Consider the following 20470-nt stretch of genomic DNA (forward strand, 5'->3'; position numbering starts at 1 on the left):
ATTGACTGCTCATTCATAGTGATAAAGAGTATTAAGCAGATGTCAGAGATGTGATTTGAAGGCATAAAAGGAGGGGCGGGAGAAGAGAATCAGAAACTTGCCAATCTAGGTCAATGCTCAAGCGTTAACACGTATCATTGTAGTTTAGCACTTGAATTAATGCCACGGTTTGTGGGTCTTCTGTAGTGCTCATACCCTGGCACCATTGACATTCCAGTTCTCTAAAAAGATGCTGCCTGTGTCTGTGAGTGACATTTTCTAGGCCACCTTAGTTATATGGCCTAAGTGCACAATTAAGAGATGAATACCTAATGTGCACTTAATACAGAGCAGCACTCTGAACACTAGTAAGTTGGGTGTTGGTTTTTTTTTTGAGAACACATCACGGTGTACTAAATTGCATTATCATTTCGTGTTCTTTAGTACTACTTTGCTGGAGAAGCAGTACAATCTTCTGTGCACTGAGTAACAGTGATGGTTCAGCCTATAAACTGAGTGCACAGCACAGAACATCCTCTTTTAGTAAGCTTGTTTCCTTGTAAATTTTGGTTTCCCACCTCTTGAGAGCTTAGGTACAATTTACACATTGGTATGTATTTATCTGATTAAAAGATTACATAAATTGAAGAGGTATTTTTAGGCTGTATTATAATTCTTAAAAATCACAATCTTAACTTAGCTCATCTTTTTTACTGGGAACTGTAAGCGGAAACTTTAGTCCAAAATGATTTCAGGCCTTTGTACTTACAACAACTGCTGTCTAACCAAGCTGCTGCTGAAGCCCAGAGGTAGGCAAAACAATTAACCACATAGAAGTTTTCAAAATCACGTTTGCCTACCCAGACCTCCCTCCACTCATTTGGACCATTATTGAGGCCAGAATTTCTGTCTGAAAAATAATTACTGGTAGTAAGTTGGTCTGTTTTTACTATGAGTGCTTTATTGTTGTCTTGAAATAAATTCCCAAGGTTTGAGTCAAAAGAAAGCTGAAAACTTGACAATAAGATCTCACATATGGAGTCAGTATTGAGTGCTGTTGTCTTTATGCTGATTATTTGTTAGGGTCTACAACCCTATGTAGAACTGAGAAGGGATTACATTTCAGGAAATGGGACTTGTAAAAGCCTCCTTTGAGCCTTGAGGTTTTGTAAAATGGCACAGGCACCACCAGCACTCTCCTGTGTGTCCAGGAAAGAACCTGATTAATGATGTCCAGCATGTTGGAAAACTAGGGAGCCTGAGGCAGGAGCTGAGTGATTGAGGCTCTACTAGCAGACGTGAGACACAGCAGATATACTTTGCCTTTGGTATTTATCCCAATGAAATTTCAGTTATACATAGGAGCTCTGAGCTTTTCTTAAATCCCCTTTAGAAAGGTTATGTTTGAGAATTTCTGTTATAAATGGTATGAAAGTGTGGTTTGGGGTGAGAAAGAAGAGGAAATGTGCGTTTTGAGGAATTGCTTATAGGTTTCTTCTGTTTTCTGACGTTGTGCTAATCTTGCAAATAACCAAGTCACATATTTGTGTGCACTGCATTTGGTGACAGCAGTTACTCCATAAAAAGTATTATCTGAGGAGTATGTGTGAGGAGTATGTGCCAGTTATGAAGTCCATAAGTAAGACCGTGAGAAGGTTTCAGATGTCATAAATGGCTAATTAAGAGTAACTTATTTCCTGATTACTGAAATACTGCCCTCTGTTCTGCAGGACATGGCCTCATATATTGCTGAAATGAATGATGCTGAAAGTTCTTCTAGATTATCTTTTCTGTCTGTGTTGTACTTGAGACAAAAGTATATTCAGTTCTTGAAATGTTTGGCACCTGTTGTTGATCAGCCTAGCACAAATTGCATGTAATTCCTGATCTGTCCTACTCAAAGGCCAGTGAGTCCAAATAAATCTAAAAAAAGTGTGATTCCTCCCACCTCCTTCCCCCCCAGAAATGTCATTTAGTAGAAATTTGCTTCTTTTGACCAAGGGCATACACTAAGATGGAAACATTTTCCTTTTCGTCTGAGATGAAGAAGGGTTAGTGTGTTCACTGTAGAGACTTCCACTTCCTTTGCTTGAGGGGTGGTTGACTGCTGTGTTGCTTCACCGTGAAGTTTTATAAGAGCTTGGTACAGTGTTCAGACACAGTGGTTCAGTTTTTGTTTAATTTAATAACAGGATTCTGCCTTTGTTAAATGTTGTAACTGCTTTCTTATAGAGATAAAAGGAGGGGAGGAATATAAAAAGATGATTGTCTGAGCTACAGTGCTTGGCTGTTTCTGGGCCCTGAGACAAGAGAGGAAAATTTGAAAGTCACGCTCTGTGTTTTGTTTGTTAGGTCATGAGAGAATGGGAAGAAGCAGAACGCCAAGCAAAGAACTTGCCAAAGGCTGACAAGAAAGCTGTTATCCAGGTAAAGGAGAACGCTACTGCAACCTTACAGCTGGGGCTGCAGTTGAAATACAATGGGTGTGAGCGGTGGTATAATTTTAAAACATAATTATATGGGAATTTAATGTTATTTTCTGCTCTTGCTGTTGCTATCTTTGTTTCCAGCTGTTAGAGGCTGCTGGGTGTCTCTGTATTTAGCAGCCAACTTCTGGAACAGAAGCGCAGAACTAGTGAGTGTGTATGTAGAGAGAAAGAATTTGACTTGAATTTCGATTTGCCATCAGTGAGAACTGAAAGCTTTCACTGTGAGTCCTTCTCAGAATTTAGGATGTGATAAACTAATAAGCTGCAAGACCTAATCTCAAAGCAGAGATGAAAAATGTGATTTAAGGAAGGAATCACCATCAGTTTTATCTGAAAGAAACCCTCAGCCAGAAATTCTTTTATCCAAATAATACTATAATTCAAAATTTCTGACAAGCCAGACACTCCTTGAAACCCACTGTGGCTATGTTAGGTATTATTCAGTACTGCTAGGAGGAATTCAGTGCAAAATTATAAAAAGGTAATGCTGAGAACCAGACTGCATTGCATATTAAATCCCACAACATTGCTCTCTGTATATTTTGCCCAGTAAAACTTTTCCTTTATTGGAATGAGTTTGAGCTCATTTTTAGTTCCTGATAGCCAATTTGTAAGCAATTACAGTGACTCTGTATGGCTTGAATGTTTTGTTTGTGTTTTTTTTTTTTTTTTTTTTTTTTCCCCCACCAGGTAGTTTTGTTTGTAAAGTCACTTTGGTACGTGGAAAGCCTTCATGATTACAGGAGGCAAGTGCTTGCCAAACTGCACCTTTTTCTAGGCTGAATTCCTTAGTGTTGAACAGTCTGAGGGGTCAAATGAAGGATTCACTGGTGGTTGTGCTGAAATGTTTGATTAATAAAATGTGGCCAGGTGTTCAGGAATAGAGGGCATCAGCAGTTCCTGCTGAAATCAATAAACAGTGCATTCAGTACAGAGATTGTGGAAGCCAAGGCAGACTGTCATGAGGAAGCATACTGGTGATTTGCAGACAAAAGTTTTCACATCTGTATTTGTCTGCTGATGTCTTCACTGTTCCTGTTGTGATGGGTGTTTTTTTCAGCATTTTCAGGAGAAAGTGGAATCACTGGAACAAGAAGCAGCAAATGAAAGACAACAGCTGGTGGAGACTCACATGGCACGGGTGGAAGCCATGCTGAATGACCGTCGCCGCATTGCTCTGGAGAACTATATCACAGCCCTGCAGACTGTCCCACCCAGAGTAAGTGCAATATCACAAGCCCCATTGGCTGTGTCACAGTCGCTTTAGTCATCCTGGGGAAAAAGAACATACGCCAGGTGCCGTCCAGCTATTCAGCAGCCAGTGTGCACCATACAAGATCTACTGCGACTATCTATCAGTCAATTTCAAAGTTAAAAGTTTAGATTTAGTGTGTACATAAATACAGGTACAGGCACAGACCCCATCCATCTGTCCGTCTGTCCGTCCGTCCGTCCGTCCATCCATCCATCCATCCATCCATCCATCCATCCATCCATATGTGCATGCATAAAGATACTTAGACAAAGAACACTGAAGTGATTTGGTTGCCTGAAATTGTAGCCTTTCACAGATCCTGCTAAAGGATGATGATACAGTCCCTCCAAGCGGCACACAATAGGATATTTCATATATTTCATTATGTTGAGAGGGAGCTTAAGGATGAGGATGCCTGTGTTCTTCTGGTTTGTGTGTTGAACTGTTCAGTGAAGGATGTTGTGAGGATTGTTGGATGGTATGAAGACACCACACTGGCAATTCATAGTTGTCCATGTTAGATGTGATGGCTATTTGTGGTGTAAACACTAAATTCAGAATGAGGATTTGGGTGGAATTTTTAATGATTGCATATCTGTGCTGCTTATATTTAATCCAAAACCAGCTAGTTTATGACCTCCAGAAAAAGAGAATCTATGTGAACATTGTAGGGAAAGCAGTCAGATGTTTTATATACCTCTAATTTCTTGGACACTTCGTAGATGGAAAAAACATTACGTCACTGAAAGACTTTTGGGTCAGCAGTGTAAGATGTACCAATTGAATCCTGAATTTGGCATCACAGGGAATTACATTAATCTGATTACAATAGTAAAATTGCATTTTTTAAGCAAATTTCCTTCTGTAGAGAAACCGGCTTGTTCAGTGAGCATGGGAAAATGATCATCATCATAATTCTTTATCAACAAACTTCTTCTACACCTCATGCAGCAGAACTCTTGTTTTTACTGCATGCCAAGTAAAGGAATAATCTTGTGTTGTCCACCTGTCACATGGAAACTTCTGAGTAGCTGTATGAAGAGTTAATCTTTATTTTGCACCATAGCAATTTGTTGAAAATAAGACAAGTCTGTGTTAATGTGGTAGATGATGTTGTTTGATCCAACTGCGAGATGCAGTGTATTATAACCTCTGACTGTGGGGGTAGTGAAGGCTTGAACTTCAGTGTCTCACTGGCAGATACATTTGCAAGTTATGGACTGGTATGCAACTTCCTTTAGGAAACTGGAGTCTGCGGCTCAGAACTGAAAGTGAGATGTGGTGAGTGCACAGAAGGGCTGCAGGTTGCGTTTGCTCTTTTGCTGTGTGGCTTTGAGTAGTTCACCACAGATACAATTTCACATTTCTCTTGCCAATCAGCTCTTGCAGTAAAGTTGAGCCTTGTACAAATGTAACGTTGTCTAAAAAGTATCCCAGAAAAATTATTTGATTTAAAGTAGTGCGTTGATCAGGCTGTCAGCTTGGTTCTACAGCTCTCTGGGGTTGTGGAAAGTAAGGATGAGGAGCACACATAAGAGCAGAATGGTCTCTTGAGCAGTCAAAATGTGCAACTTCACTCCTAGTGTAAGAGAACTTGACTTTTCATGTTTGTGGAATGCAGATGACATCTCCTGCAAAAAAAAAATAAATAAAGTGAACTGTAGTTGCAGAACTTCAAGGGGCAAAAATGTTAACACCGTCTTTGGGACCAGAAAAATCTGCATTTTATGTTTGGGTTGCATGTAGTCAGCTCCCAGGACATTTAAATTAATAATACATTAACTCTTTAAATAGGAGAGTGTTGGGCCTGAAAGACGGTGTCAATGAACACAATTTAATAGGTAACTCCATCAGAAATAAGTTTTGAAGACACTACTAAAGACTGGGATATATCCCATATTCTTGTCGCTTCAAAAACTGGTCACCCTGAAATGTGCAGGCGGCAAACAAGAAGGTAACGTCATATCAGAGTGCTACCTATGAAGGGGCTAATCGCAATTAAGTTGAAACTATTGAAGGATAACAGAAGCTCTTAGACTCTTAAGAGTCCCTTTACTAGTTTTGTTGAAGGTACTGTCCTTGCCAGCTCTATTTTGTTGCATGCTCTGTAGTTACTGACAGTTCAGACGTGCTTTTGAACTGCCAGTCAGGTGTGTGCCAAAACACAAGAAAAAACTGATCTTTAATTCAGCACAAGGATTTATCTGGTTTTGTTGTGAAGCAGAGGGTGAAACCTGAGCAGTGATTAATTATAGCTGAATGGCCTAATGAATGAGTCCAGTCTGGTAACCGCTTTGCAGGATAAGTTAAGGTGCCAGAAATTTGAATATATGCTAAATCCAAACTCTGGCTGCCTAGCCAAAGAGAAAATTGAATTAATGGAAAATTCAACTCTGATACCCCAGCTATATTTTTCTCTGGCAGAGAAATGGTTCCCTAGTAAGCTAAAAGGACATTTGATGTAATTGTGTGGTCTTTGGGAGAGTAAGTCATAACTTTACCGATGACTTGTTAAGTAATTTTAAAAAACGGAAAATTTTCTGAAGTTACGCACAAATGCTTTTAAGAACCCCCTTCTACTGCATGTTTCAAATTAAGTGCTTTGCTATGAATGTGTTTACTACAGAAGTAGATTCTGAATCACAGAGTCACAGAATGGTTTGGGTTGGAAGGAACCTTAAAGATCATCCAGTCCCAACACCCTGCCATGGGCAGGGACACCTCCCACCAGACCAGGTTGCCCAAAGCCCCATCCAGCCTGGCCTTGTACATCTCCAGGGATGGGGCACCATGGCTTCTCTGGGAAGTCTGTGCCAAGGCCTCATCTCCCTCTGAGTAAAGAATTTCTTCTGTAATTTCTTGTGTAATCTAAATCTCCCCTTGTTTAGTTTAAAGCCATTACCCCTTGTCCTATCACTGCACTCCCTGACAAGTCCCTCTCCAGCTTTCCTGCAGGCCCCGTTTAGGCACAGTCAGGCTGCTGTAAGGTCTCCCCAGAGCCTTCTCTTCTCCAGGCTGAACAACCCCAGCTCCCTCTGTCTTTCTTCACAGGTGAGGTGCTCCAGCCCTTGTATCATCTTCATGGCCCTCCTCTGGCCCATGTTCTAATATGTCCATGTTCTTCTTGTGCTGGGTCCCCAGAGATGAAGGCAGGGCTCCAGGTGGAGTCTCACGAGAACAGAGCAGAGGGGGAGAATCGCCTCCCTCACCCTGCTGGCCATGCAGTTCTTGTTGCAGCCCAGGATATGGTTGGCTTTCTGGGCTGTAAGCACATGTTGCTGACTCATTTCAAGCTTTTCATCCACCAACACCCCCAAGTCCTTCTGCACAGGACTGCTCCGCAGAGCAGCTTTGGGGATTTTCCTGTCAAGTAAGCAAGCAAGCTGTTTCTGTTGTGCCAGGGAACATGCTCGACTACATGTGCTTCACGCTGTCCTCTACCTGTACAGCTGTCGGTGTATGTGTTTTCAGTGCCATTCTGCCTAAAACTACATGTGTCTGGGAATACTTTATGAACAGCTTCAGTACTGGGCCAAAAAACTTAACTGCAGGATTTTTTCAGGCGTTATACAGATCATTGCCCAATGCCAGTGTCACAGGAGTTCATCGGGATACCAGTCTGAGCAGCAAGGTAGCCAGGGAGCATGCAGGAATGAAATTACGTAGCTTCAAGGTCTATTAGAACATAATTATGAGGAAAACCAAGTATTTGTACTGTTGTGTTCTCAAAAGCACTGCCACGCAGGCTGCCCAGAAACTTAAATTTGATCCTCATTCCTGATTCCTGAGGCAGCTTAGCTGTGCTGCTCTACTTTGTTGCCTTTGAAAATGGGGTGCAGCTGTTCGGTATCCAGTATCAAAATACCGTATTGTTTCATTCTGCTTGATGGTTTTACTATAGAAAAGGCGGATTAGCGGCAGTTGGAACTAATATGCTTCTAGTTTTTAAAACAGTTGGAGATTTTCCCCTTCATTTTGCAAGTTAAATAGAGGAATTCAAACGAATCAGTCTCTGCAAGCAACTTGGTTCTGTAATTTGCTTATATTTCCTTTTTCACATGCATGTCAAATTTACTTGGATTTATGTCTCCCTGTTAAATCTTCGGTGGTAACAGAGGCCTATTCTCTGTGGGAAGTCGGGGGGGAGATGTGGAGGAGAGATGGAGAAAAGAAATGCAGTTCACAGTGGTGAAATAAAGGGTTTCAGAGCAAGCAAACATACAGGAAATCTTTGAAAGGTAATTAATTAACCTCCTTACATTGTGCATCAAGTAAACTGAGCATATAATAATTAAAGCCAGTTTCTTCTACTTCAGAACTATTTTACCGAGATGTAAATTACTGTTGAACAGAACAGGGTAATTAAGATCAACCCTAGCATGTACATTAATCCATTTGAATTTATTTGCTGTGTTTTTTTTTCTTGTCGCCCTTACAATCCTTCAGGGTACCGTTTGTGCCTTGAGAGCAGTGTCTGTTCATGCAGGGAGAGCATAGTGTGGGCTGAAACTAGTTGAGTTCAGCTATTTGGACGTGGAAGGGGGATCTGCAGAGGGGCCCTTCCTCGGTGCCTCTGCATTCTGGAAGCTGGAAGCCTTTTCTGAGGCCAGCGAGGTTGCTGTGGAAATACGCAGTTGGAGGCAAGCCAAAGCGTCGCTGCCGATCTTGTGATAAAAATCCTTCTGTGCCTTAGGAGAGATCAGTTCAGCTCTAATACTCCACCCTGTATCCTGCTCCCCTAAATCTGTAAAGTTACAGATGTGGAATTTCTCACATACGCTCAGTTTTGTGGGATTTGTGAAATAGACAGCATGGATTTCATCTTTGCTTTTAAACCAGGTCAGACAGAGAAACATGGTCACCTAAGTCAGTTTTCCAGTAGCTTCTGAGGCTTTTCAGTGAATAAAACCAGACTCTTGTTTTTTCCCTAGTCTGTGGGCTGGAGCATGTGGTATAGTCATACACCTAGTCTTGCCAGTAGGGTTTTTTATATGAGCTAACTGAAGACAGAAGAGGCAATTCCAGACGGGTATTAAGTTCTGCAAAACTTTGACAGAGTCATCATAGCTAAAATACAAAGTTTTAAAAGAGTGAACAGAGACCAAATTTATTTCAATTTGTCAAAGTCAAGTAAGTTCAAATCCTGAAAAGCAACTAACGAGATCGAATCAAATACTTTTCATTTTATTCTGCCTCAGGAAAAGTCCTTGGGAGAGAAGGCAAAGGGAAGTTCTGAGTACCGTTATAGTGATGTGTGTAGCAACACATTTCCTTACAAACTAGCAGAAATTATGAGAAGACATCTTTAACTCAACACAAAAGGTAGCTGGATGGGACTTTCACATGGGTGAAAAGTCTTGCATCATCCCAGTCAGCCTTTCTTGAATGTTCATAAAATGAACTGCATCAAACGTGATCCATAAGTTAATAACACATCAAATAAAATACCTAATATGGTATATGAGGTATTCCTAATAAGTGAATGAAAAGAAGCAATTGTTGCACATTTCAAGAGCAGTAATCAGAAAGGACTGGCAATGGACCTTTCTCTAAAGGCAAGATGAAATTTCAGCATTGTGAAACTTGCCTTTCTGATCTAGAGGGAATTTTGATCAAAATTACAAGCCAGCTCAGAATTTCCCACGGAAGTTGCATGACACGGAGATGGGAGGTTGTATTTTAAATACACAGAAGTGCTTTAATATGATTTTCATGTTGTTTCTATGTAGTAAGTATTTTGGATTTCTATGGGGAGATTGTAAGTTATGTTTGTAACAATCCAAACTAAAGTTGATGTTTCCATTTTCCAAGCTCAGTGAAATTGCATTGTTTCACCACTCCCTTAAAATCTGAAGTGTCAGGCTAGGATCTGTGTGGATATCGTATATGTGTACACAAAATATGCATATATTTTACCTGCTAGAAACTATTTGGGGCACTTTAGATCTCATCCTTTTGGGGGATTAGGAAGAGATCAGTGAATTACATTTTCTTGTAAATGACCTACAGAAAAGGTATGAAGTTTTCATTCTCTAAACTTGCAGATGTGAGTGAACCTACCTTGTCTCCGTTCCAAGGGAATTCATTACTAATGAAGCTGAAACTTAGAACTGAGAGAGAGTGTATAAAGAATTGTAAAGGTTGTGAGTTATTTTAGTTTTGTTATGTACAAATTATAGGAAACATTTTCTGCTAGCTAGAACAAAATCAAGGTGAATCCTTGCTAAGATGGCACAGATCTGTAGAGAATATAATCACTAAATATTCTCTATTTAAAATTTTGTGTGAACATCTTCAAGTGGGCTGCTTTTCGCAGGGCTCTCCTGCTCAGTTTGATAAACCAATACTATCATCCTAAGTCATGTTATGGTATGAGCGTTTTCTTCAAACAGTTTGCAAGTGTAAATTCATTTCCTCCAGAAGAGCTCAAAGTGCTTTTGAGCATTTAATGAAATATAGTTCTTGCCTTTTGTAATGCCTAAAAAGCTGAAGTGGAAAAAGAGCCTATGTTCTCCAGTGATTGATACTGGGAACACCTTGCACATTTAAGGACAGAACAATCGTAGGCCAGCAGATCCCACTGGTGTGTGTTTGGAGATAACTGCAACAGTAATGTTTCCTTGTTAGAAAAAGGATTTCAGTGATCTCACCTCTAAGCTGATGCTACCTGAAATAAAGGCACCTTTAGCCACACTGGATTGAAGAGTCAGTGGGGTTGGATCTCACCACCAGGTAGCCAGGTTGTCATCAGTGGTTTCTGCTTTGTTTAGACTTGTCTCATACAGCTGGAAACCTTTTAATAAATTGTCAGGATTGCATCTATCTATCCACAGAATAAATTGTTGTCTTAATAAGAGAATAGGCATATTCGCTACAGGGAAGTTATCTTTTTAATGGTGCTTTGTCAACCTAGATGGCCTGCATATTCCATGTAAGTAGTCTATGAATCTGCCTGCTGTGGAGTGAATGGGTTGAATACATGCAAGTCCCAACATACAGAAACTCTCTATAAAGTAATACTTCAATAACATTCTCCAGAATAAACAGGATTTGAGACTAACAACCAAAATACATCTGTTAGCCTGTCATGATGTCTTGTTGAAGGACTATGATCTGTCTGTGCTTAGTGTTAGATAAAAAGCAGGTGTTTGAGAAGGGGATCTTTAGAGTAAGTTTCATAGGAGTAAATGATGTGTCCAAATGTGCTTGAAATACTCAGAAGCTGCGTGTAACAGGAGACTTCAGACAGCTTCACTCTGCATCGCCCTGTGTCTGCTTATTAGATGTTTTTGTATAATTTTTCTACATTTGCTTAAATAATGAGTGTGTGCCAAGATGCTGTGGATTTAAGCTTCTTGCCAGCCAGACCAGAGTTTTCCAGTACTCAGTAACCAATATTATTCCTGACTGAACAGCATTCCTTGCTAAATGATAGCATTCTGGATGTAGTGCTGGATCCTGTTGCTTGGGAAGTCACTGGTCATTCTGGTTACTGGCTCAGTTGCAGATGTCAGCAGTGTTGGCCAGGGTAACTAAAAATATGGGGACAGTGGAAGTCATGTTGGGAGTATTCTGGCCTCTTTCAGAGGAACAAGCCGACAAAACAGATACAACCAAAAATAATGAAATTATTTCATGAGGCACTTAGGCAGCCCCTGGTGGCTGATTCAGGTTTAGTTATTCTGTGAGATATATTTTATAAGATAACTACAGACATGGATATGTTGAGTTTTCTGTGACAACACATGCAGAAGAATTACAGATGCTAAAAGCAGAATGTTTTAATGAAGTTTGGCACTTGGTACATTACTTATGTAGAGCGAGAGGTGCAAAGCTGGCTCTGGCATCCATCAGCCATTTGTTCTTTTGTCATAGGCAGTGTCAGAGCTCACGCCTCAAAAACTTAAATTAGCTGATATTAGCAACACTTTCATTGATAATGTAATCTTGGGGCTCCTGCCTAGGGTTGAAGTAATAGATGGCCATGGACATAACAGCTTCAGCCACAGGGTTTGATGGCATCTCCTTAGCCTGTGGAGCTTTTCCCCACCTCTGTGCTAGACTGTTTGTTGGGGCCCCTCTGCTCTACTGTCAGAAGAGTTTATATCACTATTTGGTGCAAGAGGATTGGCAGAAAATCCCGGAGCAATAGATTTGGGGACAAATCCTAGTGCAAGTCTCTGTGCAAAAAGTGCGTGATAGGGTGGGATTTTTAAGCAGAACCAGTTCACTTCATAATGACTTTTAAAAGACAGTGCGTGTGCAATACAGTATGGAGATGGGACTTTGGGGTGAGAGATGTTTTTGCTGATCCTCAAATTTGTTGAAAGTTTGTAAGCAGTAGGCCTACAATTCTAGGTGCGGAGGAGAAAAATCACTTTTGTCAGTTAAATTTATGGTCAGCAATAAAACTCGGTCTGCATTTATGGTGACAACACTCACATATGCAAAGCCCTGTGGAGGGCTGTGATAGCCAGGCACCAGCCCTGACAGGTTGGTTAGCCTTCAGCAAAGGCCCTGAAATCGTTAGGCAGCTGCATTTCAAAGGTAAAGGTGTGGGGAAGGTTGGAAGTCTGACTTGATCAAATGCATATGGGACATTTGGCAGCTATTTTAGGGCAAGGAAGCAGAGCTATTTTAATTTATGACAAAGGTCCCAGGGATGTCACCACCTTTGTCTGATAAATTACCCGCTGTATGACCTTAATGGTCAAGGCAGGGCATGTTTCCTAAAGGTTGCAATACAGAAGTTGTTGGAAATGCCAAGTTTACATGCCAGGCAGGGTTCCTAAGTGAGTTTGGGTACCACTTCAGGGCAGCCTTAGTATGTGTGTACCTGAGCTTTTGATGTTCAGGGAATCCTATTGTTTTTATAGGTGCCCACAGCCATCCTAGGAACTTCTGCATGGTGCAGTGCCTACCTGATTGTGATAGCCCTGTATGTCTGTGTGAGGTAACTAAATGCTTTCCAGCGATTTGTTAGCTTTAAATCACATTTTGTTAGAGTAACATCACTAGCTTTTAGGCAAAGTGAGATCACAAGATTGACCCTCAGAGTTAAAATGTGCATCTGGCTCGTTTTAAAAACACCAAAAAAAACTGTAAGGAAACACCTTGCATTTAGTAGATTTAATATTCTTTCTATATTTTCCTATATTTAAATCACAGTTTTCTGCTGCCATCACAGGAAAATTTCTCGGCCAGGCATGCTAAAGGCATCCATATCCATGTCTCTGTCATAGGGATAAGTCTGAGGCATTTCTCAGTGTTAGAAAATTCACTGAAAGTGGGCTGCCAATATACCCAAGTGACTACTACTGTTCGTGGTATTTGACAGGAATTTTCAAATTGTTGTCCTAGGAATAAGTCTACTTGTGACTCTTGATGTGAAAGTTTCACTGGTGTAGTGCAGTGAATTCAGACACACTGAGGGAAAATGAAAAATATACACTGCTGGCATTAGACATGACACTTCAATTGGAGTATCTCTTGAAGAAATAGAACTTAATCCTTTTCTCTCTAATCTGCCATAACCTGCTATCTTGATGTGTCTTGGGAAAAAGAAAGCTGAAATGTCAGGAAAGGGAACAGTGTTTTCTATCTTCAAAATGCTGTTGTTATAAACCTCACTGGTCTTGCAACCTTTGTTCCTATAAACCTTTACAGTTTGTATTTCGGTTTGTTTTGCTGTTGCCATAATGTTGTAAGGACTGCTTACTTCCCAGAATTTGTCCACAGTTTCTTGCAACCTTATCGCAGGGCGCTTGGCTTTTGGTGGCTTGGGGTTATTTCTTCATGAATGAGCTCTCAGTCATGGAGCCACTAAGTTTAATCCTTTGGTAGGGAACGGCTTCACATCTCTCTATTTCTACACAAAAAATCTTCTTCAAATAACCTTTGTTTTATTTTCTTCGGACATTTTAAAATCTATTGCCTATCTTAAGCTGAAGAGATTCTTAAATCTTAAAGCTCTGCAGCTTAGTATTCATCTCTTGTGTAAATGTTAAATTAGTTCAGGATCTATATTTGTCTGTGAATCTAAGTCTTAAAGCTCCAACTTCGCCCACGGTTCTTCCTTCTTCAGAAGACTGTGCACGGAGCTTCTGACACTTACTTTGTCACTTCCCTGCCTGCTCCCCGGTATCCCTGCCAGTGCCCAGCATGGCCACTCACCTCTTCTGCTCTTTCTTTAATTTCCCTCACAGTAAGATCACTGTACCCTTCCTTCTCATCTGTATCGGCTTCATTCCTTTCACTGTTCAGCAGCTTCAGGAAAGATGCACAAGCACAACGTTACAAGCAGAGTTGGCAAGGGGGCTTGGATTTCCAGAGTCATCATAAACACTGATGACTTAGCCGAACACTAGAAAACACGTCCCTGTTTTGGCACGGTATTATTGTACAGAGTAGGAGAATACGTAGAAATACACCTTTCATAGCCATCACTGCTGTGGCATCAGTCTGTGTATATTTTTCATGTTCTCTTCAGCTATGGTTCTCTCCTCTGTTCCAATTCAATTGTATATCTTAAGTCATATATTTAACGGTTTTTACTAATTAAAACCACCTGCAATATATACATAGGCTAAGATTTTAAGAAAATTTGGCACCCAGGTTGGGTACTTTCAGAACCAACTAAGTGGCCCTTTTTTCTTTCTCTTAAACCTTTCCAGTCAGTGGCATATTCTAGATGTCTGCCTTCCATACCTCAGCTGTTCCTTTCCTCTTTCTTCTGCTGGTAAAGCAGTCGTGACAGGACAGAACAGTCTTGAATTTATTTAGTAAGTTTTGTAGTCGAGTCTGTTGATTATTCCTTGGCTTGGAGAGAGTAGTGCTTTCAGATCGTCTTCTGTGCAGGTGTTGGGCAGGTTATTTACCTGCTGGTTTGAATCTGGGCGTGTGCATTCAGTTGTCTGTTGACAAAATGAGTTCTAGTCTTTTTTATTGTCTCAGGTTTAACTGTAGTTGATGGACGTTGTTCCCAGTTGAATATTCAGCATAGTAGAGCGTATGTGAGGAATCTTTGAAATGCTTCTGTCAGAGTTCATTTTCCACAGCGTTTTCTAGATGGGATTTGCCTCGTAGTGGTTTTCAGTTGCAAAGATTGAAGCCTGGGTGATGGCGCTTTCTACAGTGGGGGGAGAGGAGAAGCAGAGTCTGATGGGGACAGTGGAAGCAGAGCCCAAAGGAAACTGATCATGGGTGTCTAGCATGTTGAGGTGTCAATTGCTGTCTGTTGGGACAATAGCACAGCAGACAAAGAAACGCAACAGCCAGACTTTGTTTATGGTCAGGGAGGAAATCTGAGTGCCCAGCCCATCACTGTGTGCACCACCTACAGCTGCTGTTCAGCAGAGCATTGTGCCAAATGGGTTGAATGATGGAGTGTTCCCTGGGGAAGTCAGGCATGCTTTCAGAAGATGGCTCTTGCAGGTGCGAGCTGGCCAAGTGTTCTGGGGTACATCTCCAAGGTAAGGAACTGAAATATGTGTTTTCCTAAACTGAACTGATTTTTTTCCTGTTTCTTCCCCATAGCCTCGTCACGTATTCAACATGCTGAAGAAGTACGTGCGTGCTGAGCAGAAAGACAGACAGCATACTCTCAAACACTTTGAACACGTCCGCATGGTAGACCCAAAGAAAGCTGCCCAAATCAGATCTCAGGTAATCCCCACTGAGGGTTAGCGATGTCATGTTGTTCGTAACCATTGTGAAGTTTCTGTCAGCTTATTTAAATAAAAAAAAAATTGACTACTTTCCACAGACAGTTCTAGATGCAATAAAAAATAATTTGCTTTCCACCAGAAGATTAAGGCAAAGTGATGTAGGAACTGTGTGAGTATAATTTGTCTTTTGAGAAGAACTGAAAAGCAGGTTTTCTGTTTACCCAGACAGTGAGTCAGTCGTGGGCACTTCCCAAGGAGATCTCCAAAGCAGTTATACCCAGAACTTTTATTACTGCTTTGGTAGATAATACCTCTGGGAAAATGTCTATAATAGATCTAGCTACCACGTATGGTTATGCTTCATCCAGCTGAAGCAGCAGAACCAGAAGTGGTAGAGCCATCTGACTGCAACCAACCTTTCTGTAGTCATTGCAGAGGTACTTGTAGTGTCTATAAATATGATTACTGCAATGCACTTGAGTTTAACATGTTTTTTAAAATGTGCACAGAAGTTCATGACATTTTAACTGCTGAATGTTACTGCAGTCCTCAACATTTGTGTTTTGGAACAGCTTTTATGTTGCCTTTGTAAATCATGGAGGGTGAGAAAGCAAAAAAGACTGAAGATGTAGCTGGCTTTCAAAACAGCAATTAAAATTGTAGGCACAACGGATAAGCTGTTAAGTGTGTGCTGTAATCTGCAGAATCTGCCTCTGTTCCCTCTGCAGGATGCAACAGGAAGCTCTGTTCCAGCCACAGTTTTTGAACTGATTGGCATCGCTAAAAGCCAAATCAAAACCATATACCTCTTTGAATGACATGATTTGCATATTACATTTCTGAAACATCAATTTCAGCCAGACTTGTACATTGAGATCGTGCTGGCTTGAAATTGCTGGCATTAGAAATGCACACTATAACCATCTTCTGCAGTAATCTTAAACAGCTTTCCCACACTGTAAATGTTAAAGCATTTCCTTTTGCATCTAACATGATTTTTTAGTTTCTAGAACGTTGGATTATTTAATAACAGAAAACAGTGGAATTTTGCAGACAACATATTGTTTGGCAGCACAGGTGAAGAATGGAAACTGACATTTAGATACAAGAAGTACAGTGTATTGCTTAGTGTATTGCCATAGGAGTGCGTATTCTGTAATATCTTTGCTTCTTGAATTGGTTAGAAGGTTGGAGAATGTAGGCTGGAGGAACTCTTGGGGAGTTTTATTTCAGTAGAAAATGAAAAACAAGATATTTTGTTGAAAGGCATGAATGCTTTATTTCAGTTTGAAGGAATCGTATCATTGTTTCATTGAAATTGCTGTCAGCAACCCATTTTCCTCTTTAGGCCTAACTGCCCTTGTCGGTGATTTAAGTCTTCCAAGATGCACCTCAGTGTCCCTTCCTACTGAAGAGAGGTGATACTTGTGGAAAGTAGCCTGAGGAAGTATATCATGGGTTGTCATGACTCAACACATAGCAGTGTGTGGGAACCTGAGGCAGTAGAGTTGTAATCACATGAGACAGCACTGTAATGCTTCTGGTTGGAAATATTTTTGTTTTCAGATGAAAATGTTTCAAATGCTTTTAACAAGAAAATTGAAGCTTTCTTCAGGGAGTAGCTGTTTCTTTTTGCAATACTAGGATAAAGAAAAAAAAAACAACAACATTATGATCCGGCAATCATTGCGCCTCACTTGGCTTGCATGTCATGCAGAAGCTTATGGGTATGGGCAAATTTACACATTATTGAAGGGTAAATGAGGCTGTGGATTTCTGCCACATTAGCTTTTTGTATACACACTCTACCCCACTGCAAATGTAAATCCTTGCTTTAAATTATTTTACTCTCATGGCATTTCAGATAGTTTCTGTGGAGAAGCATCTAGCACACTATGTAAAAGAGGTGAATTTTGCAATTGATTTGACAATTTCACTATATAGAACATACTGAGTATTATACCTAGTACAAGTGAAAACTGTCCTCCTGTTATAACCTATATAACCTATAAAATTTGTGATAATGACTACTAATAATAGTATTCCCCTCCTTAAAATATTTTCATTTCTTTAGGTTATGACACATCTACGTGTGATATATGAACGCATGAACCAGTCTCTCTCCTTCCTCTACAATGTGCCTGCTGTGGCTGAGGAAATCCAGGATGAAGTCGGTATGCAATTTGTTAATACAAAAAAAGGGAAATATTTTTGTGGTGAGAAATCACCACCAAAAGCTAAAATACTGCATCTTATTTCTATTGATATACTGTCCCAGCTGACTAATAGAACAAACTTGCCAGTGTTCTTAAATTATAAATCAAATTATAATGAACATTTGGAAGGCAAATTAAAGTTAAATTAAGAGAGTGGGCTAGCAGAGGCTGGACTATCAGAGGGACAAAATGGAATATCTTGCTCATAATTTGCTTTCAGAGGAGACTTCCTATTTCTTTAAAATGCAGTTTCATTATCATTATACGTGGACTTCATTAATTCCTGTATAATCTATGCAGTGACATCATCATGTGACCTTTGTTGTTAATATTTTCCCTGAAATATGTTAATTTACATTTGGAGCCTCCATGCTATATAGATACAGCTGTTTACAATAAGTAGCTCTAGCAAATCCTTCCTGGGTTTGGATATTTAATTTGATGTGGTAAGCATTTACATTATCTGATGCAGTCATTTGGGAAATCCCCCATCTGAAAAACTAGTTTCTGGAACAAGCATCCAAGAAAAATGTAGGTAATGACTAGGGGTTAATAAATGCAACTTGGCAGTATCTTACCACTCATGGTTTCATTTGGTAAATTATTGATTTCCTTATAAAACAAGGCTGTACCATTGTAGTAAGGATGAGGATGTGTGTAGGACATGTGAGGGGCTGGACAGAGTAGCAATGAATTCCCCAGTGCCCAAAGCACAGATTAAGAAGCAGATGTGCCTGTACTTGTGAGGTAGCTTTAGGAATCTGGGGATAAGATCAGAAAACAGAGCTGGGGAGGGGTGCTAGGAGGACACAAAGAAGTAGTAGAATTAATAATTCTCCTTCACCACGTGTTTCTGTGCTTCACAGTTGTAAGGCACAAGCAACAGTCTCTGTCGTTGATCAGAGATCTGTTCAAATAAAATCCTTATTGGTCATTTGAAAGTATCGTTTCTGTAGGAGAGGAGATTCTGATACTGCTAGGCTATGACTCAATTGTCTTTTTTTTTTTTTTTTTTTTTTTTTTTTTTGTTACCCGTCACTGTTGTTCCTTTTTTTTTTTTTTTTTTTTTTTTTTTTGCTTGAAGTTTCAATTTCTTCTATTATCGGTAAAGTTAATGGTTGTTGTTGAGGACATGCTTCTAAATTTTCTTTTCTCTCCAAAATACTGAAAGTGAATGGGAATTTCAGAGGCTTTGAAGTGACATGGGAACAGAAGTCTATTAACTGCTAAGTGGTTTACAAAAATCTGACTCCTAATCTCAAATGTAATACTAATTTTTAGGAGAAAGAAGCAGGCTAAAATTAGTAGGATATTATGTCCTAATAAGATGAGAGAAGCTAAGATATCTAAAAGAAAGAGTCTATCAGTCTCTTAAATACTTTTTCCCTACCTTGATTTTTTTGTGGGTTTGGGTATAGTAAAATTTCTTCAAAGCACTGTAAAATTCGAAGCAATGAAAAATATATTCTTACATTGGGAGATACCAGGCAGCAAAAATTAAAGAAGACACTGTCAGATCTGGGCTATATTAGACAAAATTATTCAGTAATGAGAAGAAAGCTGCCTCTTTTCTGTTGATACTCTTCCAGTATCAACATTCTCCTTGTTGGTAATGGTGACTGTATGCTTGATTTTACATCTTCCTTCCAATGAATATTCAGAGGGGTCATTCCCTTCTGATAAAGAAGACTGTGTCCTTCTAGCTTTGAGCACTGTTTCAGCTTTGAGCATGTTTCTAATCCATTCTGAAATTACTGAGTTTCTTAGCCTCAGTACTCTTCCTAAATCCATGGAAAAGGAGATCTATGACAGCTGTAGAATCTGCGAAGAAGTAAAATACTAAAAATGTCACTTTGTAACATTCCAAAGAGATACCACAGCTATCATTAAAAAGACAAATATTTTATTAAATACCTTCTTTGGAATTATTAACTTAGAAAGTCCAAGTCAACAAAAAAGTTGGAAAATACTTAGGTAAAACTAACTCAGACACGCAATGTCTGACTGATAATTCGCATATAAAGTAGTTTAAAGTAGTTTTCTCAGGCTGCTGTGAGAGCTTATCTTCTAGCTAAAATGACTTATTTTCTAGTTGAGTTTCTTTATTCATTATGCTTCTGGTTTCTAGTTCCACACTTTACTACAGAGTTCTTCATGAGCAGTTTTCACCTTGAGGAATGAATTATCATTGCTTTAGAAGACACAGCTCTGACAAAGGTAGTTTTTCGCTAGATTAAACAAGTGGAACAAGTGGTTCTATGGACAACAAGATATAGTTTCCTGTAAATTTATGGGTTGTGTTTAATTCCTCCAATATTAAGTAAGGTGCTGCTTTTGACTAGATTTTCTCATTGCTAGAAATATTATGCCCCGTTTTTCACAGTTTCTCTGTGACCAGATGTTGACAAGTTTGAATCTCAGGTCCTTATATATATGTATAAGTGTATGTTTTTTATATATATATATATATATATATATATACACTAATAGAAACTAAACTAAATATTAAATTAAAATTTTCCTCATATCTGCCTGACAGTCAGCTATTGGAGGTTCATCCCTGGGAAGTAGGTGATGTTCTTTCATTGGAAATGTGTGTGAAGATGAGGTGCCCACTTCTAATGTGTCTGTTGTTTTCGAGATTTTTATCCTGGGCAATGAAGTTGAATTGTATGAAGCAGAAAGTAGAGTTGTTCCTGGGGTATGCCAACTGCATGGAGAATATTTTCTGCTTCAGCAAGCTGCAGGGTTTTGTTAATTAATGCTTCATGACTGGGTGAATTGCAGTCCAGCGGTTGGACATTTGGAATTCCTTTTAGATATGGAGTATTTTTGAAGCTCCTGACATGAAAAAGCAGATTTATG

At 39.7% G+C, this 20470-nt stretch overlaps 1 protein-coding gene across 2 annotated transcripts in view; it reads left to right on the forward strand.

Annotated features, from left to right (window-relative positions):
- Window positions 1-20470, forward strand: part of APP (amyloid beta precursor protein) — a 178157-nt gene that overhangs the window by 113943 nt on the left and 43744 nt on the right. For both annotated transcript variants that reach the window (XM_032183216.1, XM_032183224.1), the window contains 4 exons: window positions 2332-2406; window positions 3529-3687; window positions 15259-15387; window positions 17464-17563. In XM_032183216.1, the coding sequence (XP_032039107.1) occupies window positions 2332-2406; window positions 3529-3687; window positions 15259-15387; window positions 17464-17563 (463 nt within the window). The remainder of the gene's footprint in view (window positions 1-2331; window positions 2407-3528; window positions 3688-15258; window positions 15388-17463; window positions 17564-20470) is intronic.

Source organism: Aythya fuligula, chromosome 1, assembly GCF_009819795.1.
Source record: "Aythya fuligula isolate bAytFul2 chromosome 1, bAytFul2.pri, whole genome shotgun sequence".
NCBI classification, from domain to species: Eukaryota; Metazoa; Chordata; class Aves; order Anseriformes; family Anatidae; genus Aythya; species Aythya fuligula.